This window comes from Calliphora vicina, chromosome 2 (genome assembly GCF_958450345.1).
Source record: "Calliphora vicina chromosome 2, idCalVici1.1, whole genome shotgun sequence".
Lineage (NCBI taxonomy): Eukaryota > Metazoa > Arthropoda > Insecta > Diptera > Calliphoridae > Calliphora > Calliphora vicina.
In genome coordinates, this window is record NC_088781.1 from 104,250,221 (window position 1) to 104,276,567 (window position 26,347).

At 32.2% G+C, this 26,347-nt stretch overlaps 3 protein-coding genes across 5 annotated transcripts in view; 2 read left to right on the forward strand and 1 right to left on the reverse strand.

Annotated features, from left to right (window-relative positions):
- Window positions 1-1,375: 1,375 nt before the first annotated feature.
- Window positions 1,376-1,885, reverse strand: LOC135951055 (lysozyme 1-like). Its single transcript, XM_065500622.1, has one exon. It carries the CDS (start codon window positions 1,862-1,864, stop codon window positions 1,439-1,441), a length of 426 nt encoding a protein of 141 aa, XP_065356694.1. The 5' UTR covers window positions 1,865-1,885; the 3' UTR covers window positions 1,376-1,438.
- Window positions 1,886-3,296: 1,411 nt separating this feature from the next.
- On the forward strand, window positions 3,297-3,748 carry LOC135951117 (lysozyme 1-like). The gene has a single exon (XM_065500698.1). The coding sequence runs from the start codon at window positions 3,316-3,318 to the stop codon at window positions 3,739-3,741; it is 426 nt and encodes a 141-aa protein (XP_065356770.1). The 5' UTR covers window positions 3,297-3,315; the 3' UTR covers window positions 3,742-3,748.
- A 6,087-nt stretch (window positions 3,749-9,835) lies between these two features.
- Window positions 9,836-26,347, forward strand: part of LOC135952557 (phospholipid-transporting ATPase VD) — a 110,648-nt gene continuing 94,136 nt past the window's right edge. For 2 of the 3 annotated variants that reach the window (XM_065502559.1, XM_065502561.1), the window contains exon 1: window positions 9,836-10,552. The gene's annotated coding sequence lies outside the window, so the exon portion shown is untranslated. The remainder of the gene's footprint in view (window positions 10,553-26,347) is intronic. The other variant, XM_065502560.1, reaches the window with a different exon arrangement.

Here is a 26,347-nt window from a genome sequence, read left to right on the forward strand (position 1 = left end):
TCGTACTGTAATTCTCGGTGCCAAATTTCAATACTCTACGACCACCCCTTATAATTTTTGCTCAAAAATGTATTGCATTTGGATTGCATGGGCGGTATGCGGTGGGCATGTCCGATTTTAATAAAACTTACGTTCTTCTTTTGTTTCAGAAAATATATGTACCAAATTTCTAGACTTTTACTTGAATAGGGAAAATTTTATGCGAACAAATCTATTTGGATTGTATGGGCAGTGGGCGTGGTCGATTTTGATAAAATTTTACTTGTTTCTTAGTTTGGTCCATATAATTATCTGTGCCAAATTTCAGCGCTCTACAACCACTCCTTACACTTTTTGCAAAAAAATGTATGAAGCATTCTTCTGTGGGGCGGGTTAGTATATTACAGATTACACGCCCATCCGCAAATTTCCGCAACTAACTTCAGCACTTTTATTATCTTAAGAATCAGATTAATACAATGAAAAAGAAACCTACGGGGGAATCTTGGGGGAACACAACTAAAACTTTAAGTAAACATAATGAAGTTTTACAAAAAAGTAACAAACATATAGGTTAACTAAAACATTAATTTCACAAGAATTACAACACAAGTTAGTTTTTATTATTTTCAAAAGATAAAATAAAAACCTTTAACTTCAAAATCCATTGAAAATAATTTAATTTTGTAGACTACAGCAATTGCAAGACCGTTTTGAAGTGCACTTTTGCTTTGAATTATTCTTCCAGCGTTCAGCTGCGCTTTGCAAATGAATATTTGCTCATGCTTTCAATTTTATTTTTAAAAAGTCCCGTTAGATTTCCAGTAAAAACCGGTTTGCCATTAAAAAGATTGGATATTTAAGACACAATTTTTTTGCATTTTGTCTAAATATTTTGTGATCGTTTTATTTATTTTTGGCCTATGGGCGGAACCACTGTGCATTGTAGGTCCAACTTACTATGGTCTTATATACGTAGTTACAAAGGACTTTGAAGTATCTGTCATTAGATATCCATATTGTCATATTAATGACTTAGGGTTGTCCTGGTTTTTTCCTTATATCTCTGCCATTTGTTGACCGATTTTCTTGATTTTAAATAGCAACCGAGCCGGAAGAATTCCGGAGATATTGATGTATGAATCGTGTATGTAAGTTACTTGGGGCTTTGGAAAGTTGATTTCAACAGACAGGCGGACATGGCTTAATCGACTTCACTATCTATAAGGATCCAGAATATATATACTTTATAGGAAAATTATATTGTGGAAATTACAAACGGAAAGACAAACTTATATATACCCTTCTCACAAAGGTGAAGGGTATAAAAATGCATCATCAATTTCTAAATAATTTAGGGGGGTGGGGGTTGGTAAATGACTAAATTTTAAACATCTTTTAAGTATTTTTTACAAACTTTATTAATCAATTTATGGTTTTTTTTTTCAAATTAAACAATTTAGAAACAGCTGTCAATGCTGGGCAAGCTGCCGTCACAGTATTTCCAGGTGGACCAAGCTGTCCAACCCTGTTGGCTTAACACCTTGCGGGCACAGGTCACCGAAGCACTAATGTCATCCGACAACAAAGCATCACAGCTTACTTTGCATTCGTTGTAGGAGAAACGTCCATTGGAAGGTTGACACCAGTAGTAATTGTTGATTTGGAAAATGCCATAGTCATTGGATCCGTTAGAGTTGGTGGCACCCACTGCACCAGTACGGTACGAAGATTCGTGTTCAGCAATGCAAGTCCAACGGGCCAATTGATCCTTGGGTACACCCAAATTGTACATGGCTTTGGCCAAAGAACAACGGTTATAGGTTGTAGCCAAGGCGGGAGCTGCCAAAGCTAAAGCGGCCAAAACAACGATAATGAATTTCATATTTTCAATTCGAAGTGAACGTGAAAGTAAACTGTGATTACTGGGTAAAATGTAACCACAATTTATAGTACATTTCTGAAACTGATAACATTCGTTTAATTTTGTGTAATCATTGCGTTAGTGATTCTTTTGTAAGAAGGGGAAACTTGTCTGAGTGTGACGTACTCAACTTGGAGTAGGAGTATTTTAAATGAAGATATGATATTACAGAATATTGCAGTACATACTTATTTCGTATTGAGTACTCGTATATGAACTACAATTATTTGTTTTATTATGAGGTATATTTGTAATTATATTTAATCTTAAAATGGAATTTCACAGAAGGTTCAATGCATTATAAATATGTCCTAAAACAGCTCTTAAATATAGATTTGATTTGGATGGGTTTTATTTTGTTTTTTTTAGTTTCTAACTTATCCTGCAAGGAAATCGATTGAAAGTTGTGTCTAGGAGGGTACCCTAGAAACTAATTCGGGTACGCTGAACTCAATGGTGCTAACCATTTTTTAAAGAATAGCTCGTATTTTCGAGATATACCGTTATTTTGAAAATGGAGGAGGTAAAAAATATTGCTATTTTAATAACACTTCTTTAATGTTTGAAATAAATAGTTTTAAAACAAGTAAGAAAGTATGATGATCGGTCAAGCCATACATTTTTCTTTTAAAATTTCAATATATAATTCGACATTTTAGCTAAGCAGGTGTTTTTTCTTATCCATGTATCTTATTACCTATTGTTCTTAGCAAAATGTGTCCCAAATAGCTTAGATAGCTCTTTCTTCAATCTTTCGAAAAAAAATAAAAAAATTTTAATATTTTTTTTCAGACATCAAACTTTTTTGATATTTTTTTAAATGAGCCCTTTATTTCTTAAAATAAAGGTTAGATATTTTCCTTGAAGACCTATTTGGTCCCTTAGTGGGATGCGAGTGCGATATCTATCAAAATAAATATTTTGTAACTCAAAACATACAATTTTTGACTTTTTTTTCCAAAAATTTTTTTTTTCTTAAAAGAAGGCTTTGGTCTTTTCCTTTAAGACCTATTTGGTTGGATATCTATCAAAATAAATGTATATATACATATTTTAGACAATGATTGCTCCTTTGAATCTTTTTTAAAAGCCTATATTAGCATAAAATTAATAACACATAATAATAAAACAACTAGTAGTACATACTGTTTTTGTATATTACTATCTTTCAAAACTAAATAACTATGTAATAATACTTTATTCCATATCTATATTTAAAATACTTACTTGGAGTATCAAGTTGAGTATCTTACACTCAGACAGTTCCCCTTCTTACAAAAGAATCACTAACGCAATGATTACACAAAATTGAAATAATGTTATCAGTTTCAGAAATCTACTATAAATTGTATTTACATTTTACCCAGTAATCACAGTTTACTTTCACGTTCACTTTGAATAACAATACCAAAATGAAATTCATTATCGTTGTTTTGGCCGCTTTAGCTTTGGTTGCTCCTGCCTTGGCTACAACCTATAACCGTTGTTCTTTGGCCAAAGCCATGTACAATTTGGGTGTACCCAAGGATGAATTGGCCCGTTGGACTTGCATTGCTGAGCATGAATCTTCGTATCGTACTGGTGTAGTGGGTGCCACCAACTCTAATGGTTCTAATGACTATGGCATTTTCCAAATCAACAATTACTATTGGTGTCAACCTTCCAATGGACGTTTCTCCTACAACGAATGTAAAGTAAGCTGTGATGCTTTGTTGTCGGATAATATCAGTGCTTCGGTGACCTGTGCCCGCAAGGTGTTGAGTCAACAGGGTTGGTCCGCTTGGTCTACCTGGAAATATTGTGACGGCAGCTTGCCCAGCATTGATAGCTGTTTCTAAATTATGATAAATACATTGATTAATAAATAAAGTTCATGAAAAATAATTAAACGATATTTTACATTTTATTTTGTTGAGAATTTGTATTTGCTGTCTATAATCTATTTTCAGCTTCTTTACATATAATACAAATCTATAACTTGAAAGTAAATTTTAATTAGGCTTAAGTTCATTTTTTTATTATAATTTATTTGTAATAATTCAAAAAGAATAATACTAAAATTTTTAAACAATTGGCAAACAATCTTTATTGAAGTAGTATTAGGTCCTTCTCAGTTTCCATCTTCATTTGCATTTTGACCATTTAAATATTTTTACCATGTCATCAATAGTAGATAACCAGTATTCAACAGATACATCTTGATCTTCCACACTGAATGTGTCTATAGCTCCTTCTAAATTGTTTAAATTGTAAAAAAATATGTACATACATATGGGGGATTTCATGTCAAGTGAACCAACTTTTGAAATCGATGTCTTCCGATCGGGATGAAATTTGCACCAAGGTTAGCTCTATTGGATAGTAACTCAGACACAATTTTTCAACAACATCGGTCGAGAACTCTCTGAGTTATAGGGGGTAAAATTTTGACAATTTGGTCAAACAGGGGTTTTTTCTTATCCATGTAACTTATTACCTATTGTTCTTAGCAAAATGTGTCCCAAATAGTATAGATAGCTATTTCTTCGATCTTTCGAAAAAAAATATTTAAAAAAAAAAATAAAAAATTTTTAAAATTTTTTTTCCAAATACAAAAACTTTTTTGACTTTTTTTTAAAATACGCCCTTTTTTTTTTTTTTTTTTTTTTTTTTTTCTTAAAATAAAGTTTAGATATTTTCCTTGAACACCTACTTACTTGGTCGCTTAGTGGGATGCGAGTGGGATATCTATCAAAATAAATATTTTGTAACTCAAAACATAAAATTTTTGACTTTTTTTGCAAAATCAAAAACTTTGTTGACTTTTTTTTTTCAAAATGGACCCTTTTTTAATCTTTTTTTTTAGGTCAAACAAAAGCTTAGATATTATCCTTGAAGACCCTTTTGGTCGCTTAGTGGGATGCGAGTGGGATATCTATCAAAATAAATATTTTTTAACTCAAGACTTACAATTTTTGACTTTTTTTTTTGCAAATACGATTTTTTTTCCAAATGGGCCCTTTTTTTAAAATTTTTTTTATAGTCAAAAGAAAGCTTAGGTCCATTCCTTTAAGATATTTTTAGTCCCTTAGTGGGATGCGAGTAGGATATCTATCAAAATAAATATTTTGTAACGCAAGACATACAATTTTTTAATTTTTTTTTGCAAAATCAAAATTTTTTTCCAATATGGGCCCTTTTTTAATTTTTTTTTTTGCTCAAAAGAAAGCCTAGGTCCATTCCTTTAAGATATTTTTAGTCCCTTAGTGGGATGCGAGTGGGATATCTATCAAAATAAATATTTTGTAACAATTTTTTAATTTTTTTTTGCAAAATCGAAATTTTTTTCCAATATGGGACTTTTTTTTAAAAATTTTTTTTTAAAATTTTTTTTTGCTCAAAAGAAAGCTTAGGTGTTTTCCTTTAAGACCTATTTTGTCACTTAGGAAGATGTGAGTAGGATATCTATTAAAATAAAAATGTTGTAACTCAAGACATTCAATTATTGACTTTTTTTTTGCAAATTCGAATTTTTTTTCAAAATGGGCCCTTTTTTAAAAATTTTTTTTTAGTCAAAAGAAAGCTTAGGTCCATTCCTTTAAGATATTTTAGGTCCCTTAGTGGGATACGAGTGGGATATCTATCAAAATAAATATTTTGTAACTCAAGATATACAGTTTTTGATTTTTTGGCAAAATCAAAAACTTTTTTGACTTTTTTTTAAAATGGGCCCTTTTTGTAATTTTTTTTTTTCCTTTAAGATGGTTTTGATCGCTTAGTGGGATGCGAGTGGGATATATATCAAAATAAATGTTTTGTAACTCAAGACATACAATTTTTGTGTTAAAACATTTATTTTGATAGATATCCCACTCGCATCCCACTAAGGGACTACAAATATCTTAAAGGAAGGCTTTCTAGGCTTTCTTTTGAGCAAAAAAAAAAATTAAAAAAGGGCCCATATTGGAAAAAAATTTTGGTTTTGCAAAAAAAAATTAAAAAATTGTATGTCTTGCGTTACAAAATATTTATTTTGATAGATATCCCACTCGCATCCCACTAAGGGACTAAAAATATCTTAAAGGAATGGACCTAAGCTTTCTTTTGACTATAAAAAAAATTTTAAAAAAAGGGCCCATTTGGAAAAAAATCGTATTTGCAAAAAAAAAAGTCAAAAATTGTAAGTCTTGAGTTAAAAAATATTTATTTTGATAGATATCCCACTCGCATCCCACTAAGCGACCAAAAGGGTCTTCAAGGATAATATCTAAGCTTTTGTTTGACCTAAAAAAAAGATTAAAAAAGGGTCCATTTTGAAAAAAAAAGTCAACAAAGTTTTTGATTTTGCAAAAAAAGTCAAAAATTTTATGTTTTGAGTTACAAAATATTTATTTTGATAGATATCCCACTCGCATCCCACTAAGCGACCAAGTAGGTGTTCAAGGAAAATATCTAAACTTTATTTTAAGAAAAAAAAAAAAAAAAAAAGGGCGTATTTTAAAAAAAAAGTCAAAAAAGTTTTTGATTTCGGAAAAAAAATATTAAAATTTTTTTATTTTTTTTTTTAAATATTTTTTTTCGAAAGATCGAAGAAATAGCTATCTATACTATTTGGGACACATTTTGCTAAGAACAATAGGTAATAAGTTACATGGATAAGAACAAACCCCTGTTTGACCAAATTGTCAAAATTTTACCCCCTATAACTCAGAGAGTTCTCGACCGATGTTGTTGAAAAATTGTGTCTGAGTTACTATCCAATAGAGCTAACCTTGGTGCAAATTTCATCCCGATCGGAAGACATCGATTTCAAAAGTTGGTTCACTTGACATGAAATGCCCCATATATTGATTAATAAAATTTGTGAAAAATACTTAAGCGATTATTTTAATTTATAGCAATATCGGTAATGTTCAAAGCTAAAATCAATTTTGAAACATTTACAATTTTATAAAAACAAATTACATACTTTTTGTTTAAAAAAAGGTCGATCAAATAATTCTTTTAATTTTTGGAGATGTCAACTGTTGATATTAGTGGAGGTTCTAATATTCAGATACTACTGACTTTTTTCAATGTGGGACATCAGCACTTCATGCGTGCTTCTATTTGTCACAATATTACTAAATTTTTAAACTAATAATAATGAGCTAAACATTGTACTAGCGCGCTAGAATTGGATCCGTTATTAACAAAAACGCAGACCAAGTTAGGTAAAAAAAAATAAAATTTGACCCTTCAAATGCGAATAACTCGTAAACTATAAGAGATAATATATCGCTAAAGCAATGTTTTTGCAGATCTCATCTAGTAGTTTTCACAAATCTTTCAAATCGGATCGCAAAAATTTGGCATCATATATGTATGTATGTATACTAGGATCGCCTGGTGGCCGAAATACGACCACTTTTAAAACGCTTTTTACCACTTTTATGGAAAGAACTTTTAAATAATTTTTTATATTGTGCATATCTAGTAGGGTATTCAATCGATTAACCGTTAATCGGTTAAACGATTAATTTTGGTCGGTTAACTGTTCGAATAATTTAAAATTTACGATTTTCAAATAACAAATAAACCGATTAATTTGTGTCGATTAACCGATTAACCGAAATTTCTTTTTTTTGCACTTTATATAGAAATATAGTTTAAATCACACAAATTTTATTTCTTAACTCGTGAACATTTCCTTCTAGCAATAGTATTTTTGAAGTATTGTACGAAAACTGAAACTAAGGAATTTGGAAATGACCTTTTTCTAGAATATTTCTATGATGAACTTTGTCCTAATGAGTCCGAGGACGAAACTGAAGACATTACTGAAACGAGTCTTTTGTCAGAACTTGACGTAACTAATAAAGTATTAAAAATCTAAAAAAATCAAAAAAGAACTCCAATGGTATGATGGTCGATTTTATATGCTTAGAGAAAACTAAAAATATAACTGAGCAATTGGATATTCTTTATCATGCCTTACTTTCGATTTCTACAATCAGTGAGAGCGTAAAAAATCGTTTAAAAAGAAAGCATTTAACTTATATTTTTTTTTAAAGATTATTTCAGAAGATTTCCTATTTATTGTTTTATTGAATTCCCTTCAATGTAAAATTAAAATACAAATTATTCGGTTAATCGAATAATTTAAAATTAACCGATTATTAACCGAATAAATCTAAATCGGCTATAGTTACTATCAAAAAGCTCAGCGAACAATTTTCTTTACAAAATATTTAGGAACATTTTTTAACTACTACACACAAAAAAATCCATAGGTTATATTTCCTAAAAATATGGTATAAATTTAACTAAGAGCAAGGGTAGAATGGCATTTGCAAAGTTTCTTAGTTAATATAACTAAAATTTTAAATAATTTCATACATACCCTTTTGCACCAAAAATATTTTCAATTGACAATAAAATAAACAAAAAAACTTCGAAGAAGATACCAAACATCAAATTACTAATTCCAATAGTTATATTAACATAGTTTTTAGGTAAAGTGTATAGTTTGAATTACCTATTGGCATAGATAATAAAACTTAGTTTTTAGTTTTCATATAAAAAGAAATTAACTATGCAAGCTTAGTTAATATAGCCTCGATTATTTTTTTGTGTGTACTTTGCAATTATAGAAAATTTTGTTTAATAATGAAATCTACATCCAAAATAGCTATAATTTGGATGTAAATTTCAATAATATTGTTACGTTTTTACCTTTTAAAAACGGTGGTTTATTACCCTTAAATAAACCGGATACTTTTGATAGCAAATAAAATTAGTTTAAAATTGTAACAACTTTTTATTCAAATTTATGCAACAATTCAAATATTCTGTACACACTTATATTACACACTTTATAATGTACAAGTACTCTGGTAATACAGTTCATGATACTTCTAACAGAGTCTATTATAAACTGACTCTCCGACTGCAACCGAAGCCAGTATTTATACCAGCGCCATCTTCCTTCCAGTAGCTTCATGCAAGTTTTATTTATACAACAGTTGATCGATCAAAGCTTTAATTCTATGTTGTATGTTCCAAAGCTATGTTAATAATATCCACAGTTATTTTAACTGCTGTTAATCGGTCGTTAAACAACATTGTCCACAATTAGAAGTCTCCAGAAATGGGAAGATTGAGAAACATGACACAACTTTAAACCAGCTCTTAAAACCGTTAAATTTGAATTCAAATACAGTTTAGTAACAATATTTTTAATTATTTTTAATTTCTAAAAAATTTTATGAAGTTACCGTTTAAAAAACTGTAAATTTATTATACTTTTTTTTCTAAATTTCTCGTATAACTAAAAAATAATGTACATAATAAATACTTTCTTCGTTAAAAATTTGGCGATATTATTATTTTTTACACACTACAGATTTTTAAACAATTCTGTTTTTAAAAATCTTATAAATTTATTCTGTTTAAATTAATTGTTTATTCATGTAACTTTTTTGTTTTAGTAGAAAAAAGACACACGTTTATATGAAGACAGCACAGCAACACTGTCACAGGACTTATATTGGCGCTGTAGCCGACTTAGGTTAATTTATATATTCGTAGGCGGCAATGAACAGATCTTATGCTGTCAACATAATAAAAAAATATGAAATAAATAAGAGTTTTTTTAAATTGCTGTATAAATTTGAATAAATAAAGAGTTGTTGGAATTTTAAAACTACTTGGCGTTTTTATTTGTAATTTAAAAGAATCCGGTTTATTTAAAGAAAATAAACTACTGTTTTTTAAAGGTAAAACGTAACAATATTCTTGTTCGGTGCATGGAAAAACAGAATTTAATTGGTAATACAGTTTTGGGTTACTATATTCGGTTACCTTAACGACGCTATAATTGATAATAACGTTCTTCTCACTAGTACTATTTTTACCAACAATGTTTTTAGTACAAATACTTGGCAACCCTCTACGCTTTAAACAATTTAACAACCCTGAATAACGTAATGAAAACAGTTGACGTTTGCTCGTGTTCGTGTTTACTTCGTTAGTGCAAAGGGGTACGCATATCGTTTGACATAAATATTATTATTTTTTTTTAATTAATTAAAATTAAACATAATTATAAACAACAACAAATATAATAAGAATAAAATAAAGGCCTTTTATAGTAAAGAAACAAGTGAAGTGCTTAAAACAAGGAAAAAATATTTGTGTACAAAAATAAGAGAATATCTGAAAAGAAATATTAGAAAATACCTACAACAAAAATAATAAAAGAAAATGTAAAAAAATTATTGTATATAAATGGTATTTAGGGCATACAAAATTAATGCAAAAGAAAATAAATTTCAAACATAATGGCAACAAGAAAGTTTTCATAAATATTAAAATAAAAGTGATACCTATAAAAAAGCTGAAATAACAAACAAATGTTTATAAATAAATAAAAAAAATTACCTAAAATTAAAATCTTAAAAAATCAAGACCACAAGTGGTTTCATTAAGAACATTTAGTGTGAGTGTATGTTTTTAAACTACAACAAAAGTTATAAATAATTTTTTACAAAAAAAAAGAAGTGTTCTTTTGTTTAAGAAAACTTCATTACATAGGTATTTTGTTTTTATACCAACAACAAAATTATTAAGGAGAAAAGAAGTTCAAGGGTTTCTCTTTTATGCAGTGCATCACTAATTAATAAAGAGTAGGTTGGTTGTTTTTATTATTAAATTTATTTTATCACTTTTTAAGATTAATTAAGTTCATAAGAAAATTTAATTAAAACAGACACAAAGCCTGCCATTTAGTAAAAGAAAAAGCAAATAAATACAAAAGCAAAATCATGTATAAAGAGTCAAACGAGCTCAATTGCCAATAAATAAAAAGAATTAACTAAAAATAAAAACAACAAAATAACCAGTCTACCACATCTTTTTTTACTTATAAAAGCAAAAACAAAACATTGAAACTGACATAGAGACAGAAATATACAACAAACATTTAGTAGATTAGAACTTTTTGCAGTTGTTTTTGTTTTGTCGTTTTAGAAAAAAACCAGTTGTTTTGTCTGTCACTTTGGAGAAGTTAAGATGAAAATAACAATAACAACAAACTTATTGGAGTCTTACAAACACATGTAAATAAACATACTTGCATACATTCTCTTTATTGTTTCTCAATTCAGCCTCCATCTTCCTCCCCCTATATTCTCCCCTTTTATTTATCTACTAGTTGTTGTTTACCTTTTTTCCTTTCATATTATATTTACACTTTTTGTTGTTTAGTATAATAAATGTATCTTTGTTTGAGTAGTTCCCGTTCTATGTGTAATTTTTTTGTTTTTGCTTCATTTTCTTATTAAATACACTTACACATAAACGCATTTAACTTTTTTTTTTACCGAAATCATAGTTTTTCCTGTATTGTGCAAACTTTGGCACGCTTGGCAAATTCGAAATAATTTAGTTTGTTACAAATTAAAGGCTTTTGCAAGATTCTCTAAATAATATGAACCGACTAAATGCTCATGAACGTAGATTAAGAAGTGGAACATACCAATAAATTAATTTTAAAGAAATAATTGAACATAGGGAGAATTTTGTAAAAGATATTTTGTGATTTTTAAAGTGAGAATCAAACAATATTTTTAAACGAAAATGACGTTCGAAATACGAATAGAGCATTGCGCTAGAATTAGCTCTTTTTAAGTGGGAAGGTTATTATTCGGGGACTGGGATACAAAGTCCCAAAGTAAAAATATGATATAGCCATAGATTATTTCTTATATTTTACGAGATATTTACTTTTTACGAATTTTTATGAAATTTATTTTCTTATATTAAAAACAAATTTGGAATAATCATAAAATTGATATTTTTAATAAATTTAGAACATATTTACATTTCTCTGAATGACAATTTTATAGAGTATTTCAAATTAGACATATTTGAAATTTCAAATGTATTCTAAATATTCTCTTATCTCGCTTAATACATTTAAAAACCTGTTCTAAATTAAACTCGCTATGGATAAGGACTGAGATCGAAAAAAAACCTTAAAACATTTTCTTGCTTAGGACTTTTAACCCAAGTATTATTTGATTTGTTTTGATCAGTTTACCTTTGAAAAGTATATCAGTTGCTATATTTAATGTCAATTATGTTCATTTGTTGTTAATCTCATTAAAATGAGTGACGAGAAACAAGTCCGTACTAAAATTATAAAATATTATCAACAAAACCCAACATAGTCCTACAAAAAATTGGCCAAACAATCAAAGGTCAGCAGGCAAAATGATTCCAATATTATTAAACAGTATCGGGAGAACTTGTCCGTTGATAGCAAACCTGGATCAGATAGAATGAATGCTCCATATGAATATAGACCCTTTTCAAAAGAGCTCCCAACACATCCGGTAGGAAAGCAGTCCCGTTAACTCAGTACTCGGACTATTTAGTATGAAAAGTTAATGCCAATGCAGGTTTAAAAACATGCAAAGCTCAAAATGTTCTTGAAAGGAACTCTGCTAAATATTTAAAGGCCAAAGTCAGAGCACATAAATTGAAGTCGAATTTTATAAAATAAAGTAAGAGAGCTATATTCGGCTTTGCTGAATCTTATATACCCTTCACCAAATTATACTTCAAAATAAAAAATTTAAATATTTTTAGCTAAACAACATTTATTTTTTCTTTCACCTTTCTCACGAATATACCAGCTGCATAATGTAAATAAATATGTTCTGGACCATTTTTCGCAGCTTCCGGGTTAATATTTTTATATTGCTGATGCTCGAGGGAATATTGTAGAAAAGTTTAAGACCCAAAAGCAGAATATTTTCCCAAAAAAGTTGTTGGTATGGCAAGCAATATGCAGTTGCGACTAAAGAAGCCAAACATTTGTTACAAAGATCTCTATAACTACCAAAATTTACATCAAGGAATGTTTACAAAAGAGGATGCTTCCATTCATAAGACATCTTAATGTGTCCACTTATTTTTGGCCTGATTTGGCATCCTATCAATATGGTAATCAAGGTCTTGAGTGGTACAAGAACAATAAAGTGGTATTTTTACCAAGATAGCCAAATCCACCGAACTGCCTGTAGCAAAGGCCAGTGAAGAGATATTGGGCTCTTGTTAAAAGAGTGTGGTAGATTTTAAACGGAGATGGACAACCTGTTCGAACAATGTGGCAGAAAGCACTATAAAAATCTTAATGGAAGGGTTTCCGGAAAGGGTTCATATATTCATCACTAGTGATTAGAACTATAAAAAATATTTAGTGGTTAGATTTAGTGGTTTCTTTTTTATTAACATTTATGTACTCACTCCTTACATGTCGCTTTCATTTGCAATTGAAAAGAATCCGGTTAATTTAAAGGAAACAAACCAGAGTTTTAAAGCGTATTCATTGAATTAAGAAATCTATCAAATTTAAAATTAAATAAAAAACTTGCAGTAATTTTGAAAGAGAAATGACATCAAACTTATCTTTAAAACAATAAAAATTTAGATTAATCACCTCTTACCATATTTTATTCGATTAAATTTATTTCAAAATATTTATAACCAAAATTCCCCGAGAAAGGCTTGGCCATTTCTGCTCTACTCTACTCTGTTCTATTGTATTCAATTCTTGTTTGCCTTCCACCACTTTAGTGTCTTGTTTAACATCTTAGTTTTTATTTGCTTTATGTATGAATGTAGTTTTTGTTATTGTTTGTTGTGTGATTTTTTTTGCTTCTCTGATACATTTCCATTAAGTCTTCTTCTTCTTTAATGTCTTTTTCCTTTTCTTATTAAAACAAAAAACTTCCACCTCTACCACACATTTTGTTTTCATTTTAATAGTCTGCAGTTTATTGAGTGAGAGAATTTACGAGAGTAGATATGTATATTTATATATTTACGTGTGTTTGTGTGTGTGTATTTCTCATCAGTTATTTTATTTATTTTTACATTTGCATTTTGTATCTTCTTCTTTGGTTAAATTCTTATCTTGTTTTACTAGTTTATGGTATTATTGTTGTTGTTGTTTATTGTTTATATGTCTGTATGTTTTTTGTTGTTTCCTTATGGTATGACGTACGAAATTTCTGCACTGAAATTTATGGTGATCGATCATTTAATGCCTGTTTTTTTTTTGTTGGTGTGTTCTTCTACATCTTTTTTTGCCAATTAGAAATAATGTGATTTATGTTTTATGATTCAAAGAAGAAAAAAAACTAAAATAGGTAGAATTTTGAATTTTTTTCTTATTGTCCATATTAATTCAAGATGCCAATAATTTCTCTACAAAATGTTCAACCTCAATAAAAGATCACAAATTTCTTAGGTTCAGTGATTTTACTATTTAAAGACGTAATCGATTTTTCTGCACGTAAAATCGAAGTGAAAGTCATCTAAATTCATCAAGGAGTGAAACACAAACAGATTTTAATTTAGAGAACCAGCGAATCCTAGTGACTCGAGATAAAAGCTAAAAAAAAAAGATAATCAATTTAATTGAAATCTTTGAACACTACACAATTTTTCATTGAAATTGAGAAAATTCCATATGAAATTGGGAATTTCCATTTTGAATTGAGAAAATTCCAAATGAATTTCAGAATTTCAATTTTAAATTGAAAAAATTCCAAATGAAATTGAGAATTTCCATTTTAGATCGAGAAAATTGAGAAAATTTCAAATGAAATTAAGAAATTCAAATTGAAATTTAGAAAATTCCAAATGAAATTGGGAAAATTCTAATTGTAATTCTGAAAATTTCAAACGAAATTGAGAAAATTCTAAATACAATTGAGAAACATTATATACATGTTTTTATATTAAAAAAACGATTTTATGTGGAAAGATGTGGTGGTCTGGATAGAGATACCAATTTTAATTTATTTTGTCGCAGAAAACATGGTTGTTCTCGTGTTGGTTCCCGAACAGCTCTATACCTTCTTCCCGTGGCCACAACATGCACCTAATAGGTGTAATTGGTACCGCAGGCATTATGGAAATGGATAGTCATGAAATGAGATCATGTTCCCAATTATGGTGTGTAAAATTATTAAAATGTTTCCAGAAAGAAAAAAGAAATTTATAATAAATATATGACAGATGCCGGCGTTTGCATTTTAGAGTGCTCACAATCAGGTTAGGATTTAGAGAACCAGCGACAAAATCATTCTAAACATGCTCTTCTTTAACTAACCATAAGTAAAATTTAGATTGTTTGATTAAATATTTGATGTCAAATGTCATCTAAATTCGTTCATTATAGTAAAGAATCTGACTCAATTCAGAAATCCAGGGAAACTAGTTGGTGGAAGAAGACGCTTCTTCAGAAAATGTCGTAATGATATTCAGACTAACGTCTAGTTTTGAAGCGAGTAAAATGAATAAAACCGAAGTGAATCGAAGTGCTTCCTTTTTCCCAATACTTAAAGTAATTGGGAGATCGCCTCATTAAATCCATCTACTACCGATACACAACCATAAAATTGTCTATGTTCGTTAGGTTGGTATTTAGAGAACCTGCAAATCATTCTAAATGTGCGATTCCTTACCTCATCAGAAGAACCAGCGTTAAAATCATTCTAAATGTGCGATTCCTTACCTCATCATAAGTAAAAGTGAGATCGTGGACACTCATTTGATGTCGACTGTAATCTAAAGTCGTCAAGGATAGAAATGAATCAGACTCAATTGAGAAATCCAGGGAAACTAGGTATTCAAAGAAGAAGCTTCTTCACCAAATATCGTAATGGGATCTAGTTTCGAAGTGAGTTGAAATAGTCAACCAGGATTCTATTTAGAAATACAGTAATACAATATGGTCCAGAGTTGTTTGATCTTTGTCGATAATCGTATAAAATTGTCTATATTTGTTCAGGAACAAGCCGATAATGATATGTTAAAACCTACAAAACGGAGACGTTATCCTCGATGCTTCACTTTAAAATTTAAAAGACAATTACAGCAATTTATCTCCTAAGGAAATCTCGATTGAAATCAAAAACAAAGGCATACAATCAAATAATATCTACAATCTTCAAGGACCCTGCAAAAACTTGGATTGAGTTTGCAAGACATACGAAATATTGAAATCTTTTTCACTGGCTGAAGAGATCTAAACAATAACTGAAATTGTTCTTGGTGCAAATGATGATAATGATTGGGAAACCCAGATAAACAGGGTGGTAATGGCATTGTCAATCATTATCGAAAGCAAAATAAAATCATATCAATTCGCCTGGGGTCGAAAGAAAATCAATTGTCCTGTGGTCGAAAGTCAAAGTGAGTTGGTAGATCAGTCGGACTTCCAGGAGCGAATTAAAATTAATTTAATTTATAAATCTAGCGAAGCAAAAGGGAATGAGATGGTGCTTCTGCAATAAAAATTTAAGTGATATTATCAATGATTCATTCTACATTAAAGTAATAAAAAACCTTTCAAATTCTTCTTGGAGCGAACATAGAACACAACATAGAATTGGCATTAATCACTAACATCTGAAGAGAACATACTGTTGCATAAATAAAGAACTGAATGTAGCTACCATATACTTTACCTGGCCAACATCAAATTTGATATGAGATCATAGCTGATGCGAGCGTTAATTCTGAAAATATTGAAATTACGTTGTTAGTCTTTATATCTTGTCTACTTCTAGATGCTTCAGCTGATCAAGAAAATACTAATCTTGATTGTCTCTGTTGTCACTTCGTTAGATTTTGGAGAAATATATCACTGAAACCAAAAACTTCCTTCTGTTTCTCTCATTGTCTTCTAAAATATTTGATTCATTGCTACAATCACGTTACTTGGAGATTCCCCAGCAGCTGTAACATTTATAATTCTCCACTCATGAGTTGGGAGTTTAGGATTGCAGCACTGAAGAATTCTCAATATCTCCTCCGGATCAGATGGTTGGACCGGACGTTTGGTGATGGATCTAGGCTTACAGTTTCTACCTCCAGCTTAACGCCATCCAAAACTTTTATAGATTCAAAGACGAGTTTTAGCAGCAACGCTCAGCGTTCGACTACGCAAGCCATGAATTTCATATTCCCCTCTCATGAGTTGGAAGTTGAGGATTGCAGCACTAAAGAATCTTCAATATCTCCTCCGGAGCAGATGGTTGGACCGGAAGTCTGGCGATGGATCTAGGCTCACAGTTGCTATCTTCAGCTCAACACCATCCAAAACTTGTATAGATTCAAAGGCGAGTTTTAGTAGCAACGCTCAGCGTTCGACTACGCAAGCCATGAATTTCATATTCTCCTTTCATGAGTTGGAAGTTGAGGATTGCAGCACTAAAGAATCCTCAATATCTCCTCCGGATCAGATGGTTGGACCGGAAGTCTGGCGATGGATCTAGGCTCACAGTTTCTACCTCCAGCTTAACGCCATCCAAGACTTCTATATATTCAATGGCTAGTTGTAGTAGCAACGTTCAGCGTTCGACTGCAAGTCATGAATTTCATATTCTCCCCTCATCAGTTGGGAGTTTAGGATTGCAGGACTGAAGAATCCTCAATATCTCCTCCGGATAAGATGGTTGGACCGGAAGTCTGGCGATGGATATAGGCTCACAGTTTCCGCCTCCAGTTTAACGCCACACAATACTTTTTATATAGATTCAATGGCGATTTTTAGTAGCAACGTTCAGCGGTCGACTACGCATGCATGAATTTCACTTTCGATCGAATGGCTCTTACAAGATTTTGAACGCTTAGATTACATGTTGATGATTTACAGCTGTTGCTTCCTCCTCTGCTTCCGAATATGAAGAAGGAGTAGGGGCATCCAGATATATGAGCCTGAACTCAGTCCAAAAAAGCTTTTAATGCAATAAATCGTATGATTTTTTGGGCTTTGGGTGATTAAAAGTGCCTGGATTGGCAGAGGGAGATGAAGTTGTGTCGCAAAGGATATTCCGTCAATATTCCCTGGGTCGACTTAATAGTTCAAGGAGATAGGATGGTTGTGGATGTTGGATCCAAGTGAGTTGCTTCTACAGAAAATATAAGTGTGCATATTCAACTTGAATTCTGTTCTTTCATTTCAAACAAATGACTATGAACTGTCTTTTGTTAGCATCAGAGCTTGAAGAATCTTTGTATTTTTTAATCAGTGTTCTTACCGCAAACAATGTCTCAATTACCGAGGTCATTATCTTTCAAAGAATACATACGTCAATGTACGTGAATAAATGACCTAATTTTGCTTCTCTTTTTTTGTGTTTGTTTGTTGTTTTCAATTCTACAGAAATTGCATAAATGCAAACTTTCCACAAAGTGTAAGAGTTACGTTTCATTTATAATGTAGTACGATTTCATAACAACCCACACAATTTCTGTTCATATTTTAGACAATAGAAGAAGAAGTTGATTCTTCTCTAATGCAAAAAAACCAAACCAAACTAAACCAACTAAAATGAAACTAAAACAATACAAACTGTTAGAGGTTTGTTTGTTGTTTGTTTAAAAATAGTGTCGTAAACTTATGGAAATGAAATGATGAAATTCATTGGATTCACCACAAATTCAATTGAATGTTTCGTTTGTACTCTGTAAAGTTTTGTTTGCACAAGTAAATTGTATATAAAATAATTAAATATTTGTAGTAAGTATTTAATGGTGTTTGTTATTGTTGGGGTTGGGGTTTGGTTTTGTTATTGTTTATTGAAATGAGGTGAAGAATGCAATGAACTATATTTAAAGTGACTATGGTTAGGTAAGATTGTTTAAAGGGGGAATTTCCAAGTAGCAATTTAAAGTAAATTATTTATTTATAAATTTAGGTTAGCGGGCAGTAACAGAATCCCTAGCATAAGTTGCCTGCAGAAGAGCAATTGGGAAGACCTGGGGAATTAGCCCTAGAAATGCACTAGTATGGTGGAAGGCTGTAGGTAAATCCACCTATTTTGGGATGATCGAGAGAATCCTGCGAATCTCTGCACTAATGATTACGGGTGTGCAACGGAGCACTCCATCTCGTGTTATGTTCGTTATGATGCACTGGCTACCTGCTAATCGCATGGCCATCAATTCAGCGGTTAGGCTAAGCACTATATGAGCATGGAGGCCTGGCACCGGCCATGCGTCTATTTTGGGAAGTATACCTTATCTCCCTGCCAGCATTGATTACTGCACTCCCTTACCCTTTGTCGACTTACCTATGTATCGTTGGTGGGTGAGTTACCTTATTTTAGGGACTCCATTGTCATCTATACAGATGGCTCTAAGTCTTGGGTTGAGGTGAGTGGTGGCTTCTATATTCCCCATTTTCAGAAGGGGTGTGTTTCAGGCTACATGATCAAGCTGAAATTTCAGCGACTAAAAGGGCGGTACACTGGATGAAGTACTATAGGTTATTTGGTGTGAATATCCGAATCTGTACTAACAGTAAACCTGCTATCAAATCCTTATCTGGTGTCTACTCGACATCCAGATTGGTACATGAATGCCGGGTATCTCTTAAGGAGATGGCGAGACATTTTAGCCTGGAGTTATTCTGGGTGCCGAGCCACTCTGGTGTACCTGTCAATATTATCGCGAATGAACTGGCCAAAAGAGGCTCACGTCTTCCAGGTGATGAGATTGATCTTCTGGTCGGTTTACCGCTATCCTGCTGAAAATCACTCATACAGCGTAAATTATTTGAGTCAGATGGTCTAACACTACGAACTGCTCGATATCGAGGCTCACTTGGCCCATCCATGACCTTCATAGGTCAATGTCCCTCATGGGGCTATCACGGGCTAGCTGTGTGCTCTGATATCAGTACTTACTGGGCACTGCATGATTGGTGCGCAAGCTAGGAGACTGAACACTCCATATAACGACTTCTGTAGAAGTTGTCATGATGAAGACGAGGAGGAAACTGTGGAACATCTCCTCTGTCTTTGCCCTGCTCTATCGGGGGTTCGGACTTCGATAAGAGGCAGTCTTTTTTTGCACGGCCTAGCTGATCTATCTACTGTGGATGTCAGGAAGATAGATTCGTTCATTCGTGCGTCTGGTTGGTTCGGCACTGCATCCAATTCCGACATGTGAGGATCCTAACCTAACTGAGGATGATTAGATCACTAGAGCTTAGGTCAATTATCTAGCTAAATGTCAAAACCATAGGTCTTGTAGTTCAGGAAGTTAGACAACGTTTAAATATTAAGATAAAGCCAAGACAATAAAACAAACATGCAGTTAATTGAGACGTTAAAAGTAATGCAAGCTTGTGCTTTAAACAATCTACTTGTACGATCTTAAATAGTTCATGGAAATTTGCTTTTAATTTTCAAAAAACAAACTTTATTTTATCTCAAACAATTACAAAATAAATAAAAAAAACTGACGCACATTGGGGATTGCAAAAAAGAAAATGGAAATAAATCTGTAATTTCTAATCACCAAATCAGATCATTGGCATCATTTTTAATTTTTCATATACCCGAGGTGTAATCCTTTGAGGCCTTGAGTTTCTTCCTTTGGAGTTCAAAGTCCAAATTCAGAACCTAAATTCAACTACATCTCCTACTTTTAATAAAATCGGACTAGCCCTTTAAAAATTACCAATTTATTTCCACTTTATTTATTGGAATTTCCCCACTGTTGTGACGTTAATACTAAAAACTCCGCGTTTCATTCAACATCAAACAGAAAAAATCGTGAAGATAATAAAAACCACTTTCATACACACATGGTTAAAAGCGAGGTCTTAATTCAGTTTCATTTCCACAGAATTTTGCACTGTCAAAGTATTACTTTTTGTTTGTTTTCATTGTATGGTATTATTTATGACTCTATGATTCGATTGTTATACGATATTTCTTTATCTATTCCGCATTGAATTCATTCATACTCGCAGTAAGTCAGTCCATTCAGTCAGTCTGTTTCTAAGACTGTCTGCTCGTCGTGCGTATGAGTGGGTGTTTCATACTTTTTTTTTTCGTACACGACTTCACAAATACAATAGAATACATAGACGCACAGACAGATAAATATTCACTCAAAAAAAGAAGAAAAAAAAAACGAAAACTCCATACAATAGCCTCAGTATTTTACACGATTTTACCTTGTAAACAAAAGTGTTTATTATGAACTTTTTGTGTAAAGTTATTTGGTTGGAAGCAAATAAGTTAAAAATACATTTAGAAAATGTTAAAAAGTTGTTCCAATTGATCAGAGAAAGAGAGAGACAGAGAAAAAACTACCGAAACAAAATCAATTTCCGTCTTTGATTGTTATAACCGCCACCCTTTTTACACCAAAAATATGGGAGGTATATTGGTTTTGTCATTCCGTTTGTAACACATGGAAATATTCATTGCAGACCCACATAAGATTATATATTCTGGGTCCGTACGTCTGACCATCTCTCTGGCTGGTATCTTTGCAGAATTCCTCAGGTGATTTTTATACAAGGAATGTATTGTGCAAAACAATATTGTAATCCTTTTTTTAAACAAATTGCGAAACTTTTTGCTTGTCAGCAGCTACAACCAGAGTCTCTGGTGGGAATCGAACTCGTAACCCTCAAAGTGTCGGTAGCACTCTCAGAGCAGAAGTGATTCCAAAGATTTGTGTTAATAATTCCCAGCGATAGAATATTCCCAGTACCAAGATCACTCAATGGCCAAAATCCTTAAAACTTATGTCTCGTCATTAGTTAGATGTCATTCCGTTTTTAATACATGGAAATATGAATCGCAGACCAACATAAGTTTATATATTCTGGGTCCGTACGTCTGACCATCTCTCTGTCTGTTGAAGGTACGGCAGGGTCTACATGGTAGGACTTTTTGAAATTTTTTTTTGGCATTGAAAATGGCAAATTCAGCCAAGTAGAGTCTGCACTAGTTTATGTCTTTGGAAGAAATGGGTTTAAATCTACAAAGGCGAATCAACAAAGTGATCATAAAGGATGTAGAATCTAAAGAGATCCAGGAGATCCTAAATGAGTTGGGCTGTAAACCTGAACTCTTAGTTCAAATGAGTTAACGGCACACAATTGATCTATCTATTTGCACCAAAAATCTTACAAAATATCCTGAGGATTCTTCAGGAATGAATAAATGCAGGATTATATTTTGAAAACTAAATACACATGGTGGCCCAAGTTATGAAGTAAGTTAATTTAAGCTCGAGTTGAACCCAAAAACGGCTTAAATTTCGTGGGCTCTAGACAACTTATTAATTTACGAAATTTTGACGAATTCGTTATCATGTGATCGATCATCATCCTAAACATAACCATACTAGTTATCTAGATTAATAAAATCCAGAGTAAGACAGCAGTATAAGGCTCTGCTTAATCATAAAACGGCTTAAATTCCATGTCCACAGGATAACAAACGTAATGGTCTAATGAACTTAGAAAACATCATTATCTTAACATCAAATAAATACGTCCTTATTCCAACGCCATATCAGGAAATGAGAAGAATTTACCATGGAAAGTAAAAGATTATCTTGAGCGACATATTTCATAACCCATGTAGACCTACTTACGCCCAGAATATTGCAAGAATTCTCATGATACACAGACATATTGAACTTATAGCCAACTCTTCTAAATTATGATATGAACGCCATATCAGGAAATGAGAAGAATTTACCAAGGAAAATAAAAGATAAATACGTTTAGAAGACCAACATACACCCAGAAAGTATAAATATGGATAAAACGGAAGGAGAGAGTTATATCAATGGAAAAAATTACTCGCTTTTCACACATACTTAGGTTTTTGGCTCTCAGTTAACTATCTAGTTGTCATCTATGACCAAATGGCTCTTCGACATGATGGTTAAGTGCATCCTATGTATGGTTCACTTGTTTGGTGGAGGGCTCTTGAAAAATATTGTCAACGTAAGTCCTATGATAGATACTTATAGCCAATAAATTTGCCTTTCGCTGTTATAAGACACGATATCAAGGGCGTTTGGGACTGCAGGAACTTTGGTTATGTAACCATACGGATTTATCTTTCTTAGGCACGAATGGATCAATTGCGAGGTTAGGTATGTCTCTGTCTGTAATCCATTTGATATCTTTATTAATAGCTTAAAGTCGAAGGCGAGAATTAGGGAACTTGTTCCCGAAAACCGTAATTTTTAACGCAACTCACATTCTTCGGCAAGAGCTCATCAATTCGTTGTCGACTGGCAAGTGGGTCGCACAACACATTACAGGGGAAATCAAATGTATACAAACACTACTCCCTCTATGATCCCACCCATAACCTATTTTCCTAGTTTCAACACAATGCATTGCATGAGTAGGGGTCATCCACTGAGTGCTGGTCCAAGAAAAAAAAGGTCGAAGGCGAGAGTTGTGGACTAACATACCAGTCTAAGCTGAGATATACGGGAAGGATATTCAAATATATACCGAGAGTGAGGGAGCCTAAATTTCTTATGAGTGGATACACGTCATCAAATCCGGTTCCAGAATGTCGATCATCTATTAGCGAGACGGATATATAATCTGCGTTTAGAATCTATTGGATACTACTTCTCAGGAGAAAGTATTCAGGTTTCATTGACCAATAGGCCACCGATTGATTGAACCTTTACGATTATTCCCAAACACGAAGGTCGCTTGAGACTCCAGGTCATATGTATGAATGTTGTCCATCGCAACATTGACTAATAGGCCGATTGATTGAACCTTTACAACTATTCCCAAACACGAAGGTCGCTTGAGACATGCTGTGTCACTCCAGGTCATATGAATGAATGTTGTCCATCGCAAAATTGACCAATAGGCCACCGATTTACCGAACCTTTACGATTATTCCCAAACACGAAGGTCCCTTGAGACATGCTGTGTCACTCCATGTCATATGTATGCATGTTGTCCATCGCAATAACATTTAATGACTTTTATAGAAGTCATGATGAAGGAAAGGTGGAAACTGTGAGACATACCATCTCTGCCACTTCCCAGTCCTAGCTGATATGATGGATCTACTACAGATCGATCCTCAAAAGGCTATGCGTCTTCATTCGTACAACGAAATGGTTTGGTGTCGGATGGTAAGCTGACATGACTTTTCCATAATCCCCAACAGTTATAACAACCGAACCTACAAAGAAAACAAGTATGTCACTCTATGCAGTTGACTGGCTATTTGATCTAACCTAACTCCTAACCTAATAAACAGCAAACTTCTTACCATCCAAATACCTTGGTTATTATTGGTTAAGACAGATGGCAGTAGCTTCAACACATCTCACGAAGCTATAGTATTTAATATATAATCGGTCGTCAATCAATCAATAAGATATTCCTAGGACTCATTACACATTATAAATAAAAAGATCCATTGAAACTTTTTAAATGATTAAGAACCTCACCTTTCTTGGTATGAAGGTTGTGATATAATGTCCCCCAGCTTGAAACAAACGTAATGTTACGGTGACCAAATGTATTGCGCAATGTTCGGAATACTGAAATAATCGTTTGGACTGAAATGCTAACCAAATCAGCTTGTAAAACTTGTTGCGCTCAAATTTAATCATGAAAGAACCATAGTAGAGTCGAACTAACTCTGCGTTGGTCTGAAATGAGCCAAGAAAATGTACAGTGAATGAAATATACTTCATAATGGGTATCTTTACGGAATTACTCAAGTGATTTGTATACCAGGAAATTAGAAGATAAATAAAGTATTGACAATTGCACAAAACAATATTGTAATTCCTGTTTTAAACAAACACAAATTTCGAAGCTTTTTGCTTGTCTGCAGCTACAACCAGAGTCTCTGGTGGGAATCAAACCCGCAACCCTCAAATTAATAGCACTCTATCGTCTAGTCTATCTTCAAGTCTATCTACCGACCTAAAGTGTCGGTAGCACTTTCAGAGCAGAAGTGTTTCCAAAGATTTGTGTTAATAATTCCCAGCGATAGAATATTCCCAGTACCAAGATCACTCAATGGCTAAAATCCTTCAAAACTTATGTCTAGACATTAGTTCGATGTCATTTAAACATTTCGCTTGAATTATTATGCCCTCAACACTGTGTAGAGTGCCAGCAATTGGGAAAAAAGCTAAAAAAAAACATTTGCTAATAATATTGTTTTCTTATCGAACTTTGTTTTATTTTCTATGTATTATTAATATTTGTTGTTTCTCTTTGGTGTCTATGACTTCAATAAATTTTTGTTGAGGTTGTTGTTGTTGCTGTTATAACGCCAGTAGTTGTTGTAGTTGCCTCAATTCAACTGCGCTTATCGAATTCATATTTATTGAGTTTTATACCAACAATACAAGATTCGTGTTTTTAGTTTTTAAAACAGAATAGATATCGTAAATTAAAATCCGTTTTGAAATGAAGCAAAAAAAAAAAACAGGAAAATACGAGAGAACACTTGAAATAAAACTTTAAAACAAATTGTTCTTGTTGATAAACACACGAGCAAAATTTATAATTTGATTTATAAATAAAAATGAAATAAATATGCTACAGAATTAAAAGACTACAATAACGGATATTTATTTAAATGCATTTAAGTACGATAACAATTATTGATAAAGATCTGAACATATGGTATGGAAAGAAACGCAATTATTAAACAAATTTAAATGAAAAGGCAAGGAATATAATGTTTAACATTGCTGCGGATCAATTTGAATAGACAGATTTGTAATTCTTTAGTCTAATTTAATAGAATATTTAAGATTTAAAATTTCACCTTTTCACAACCTCCCTGAAAAAAAAGATTGAGCTGCTGGAAACCAATGCGATTTCCTGCAAAAGTTAACAATATATTTGTTTAAATAAACTGTATCTCCTTGGACACCATCAGATGAGACAGATAAGCATCTATGTAATGTATTTGGAGAAAGGAGGGATCTTCGAGTAAAGGGGTAGGACATCTAGTTCTGAACCCTTTTAAACGAAATGCAAAGAGTCACCTTCATCAGTTCAGTGCGGGGTACTGGGTTAGAGTGTTCCAGATGTTCAGTATAATCGATATCATTGGTTTGGAAGAACTAGAATAAATGTAGATGTTATTCAATGCTTCTTTAGTTTCTGATGTTGAATTCATTAAGATTTATTATTTAGTTCTACTTTAATCGAATTTCCCGAAGAACAAGATTGAACTACGAGAAAGCAGTGCAAGTTTTAACAAAAAAGTTATTATCTCCTTGGATACCATCAAAATAGCTCATTTGAGAGAGAGGAATGAACTCCGAGTAAAGGATGAGATCATATCAATTTCCAGGATTCATTCGATCGCAGCTTTGGACTCCTTTAAACTTTCAAAGAATCATCTTTATCAATTGCAGGACTCTCCCATCGCCTATTGCAGCCAATGAGAATAACCTGGAAAACAAATTGTCATTTCAGTGCAGGGTACTGGAGAGGAAAGGTCAGGATGTACAGTATAGCTGATATCATTGCTTTGGAAGAACTAGAATAAACGATGTTGTAATTCAATACTTCTTTAGTTTCTGATGTTGAACTCATTAAACGAACTTCCCGAAGAATAAGTTTGAACT

What these genes read in the sequence shown, in the direction of transcription:
- LOC135951055 (XM_065500622.1), bottom strand. Translation starts at nt 1,864, where the DNA reads ATGAAATTCATTATCGTTGTTTTGGCCGCTTTAGCTTTGGCAGCTCCC.
- LOC135951117 (XM_065500698.1), top strand. Translation starts at nt 3,316, where the DNA reads ATGAAATTCATTATCGTTGTTTTGGCCGCTTTAGCTTTGGTTGCTCCT.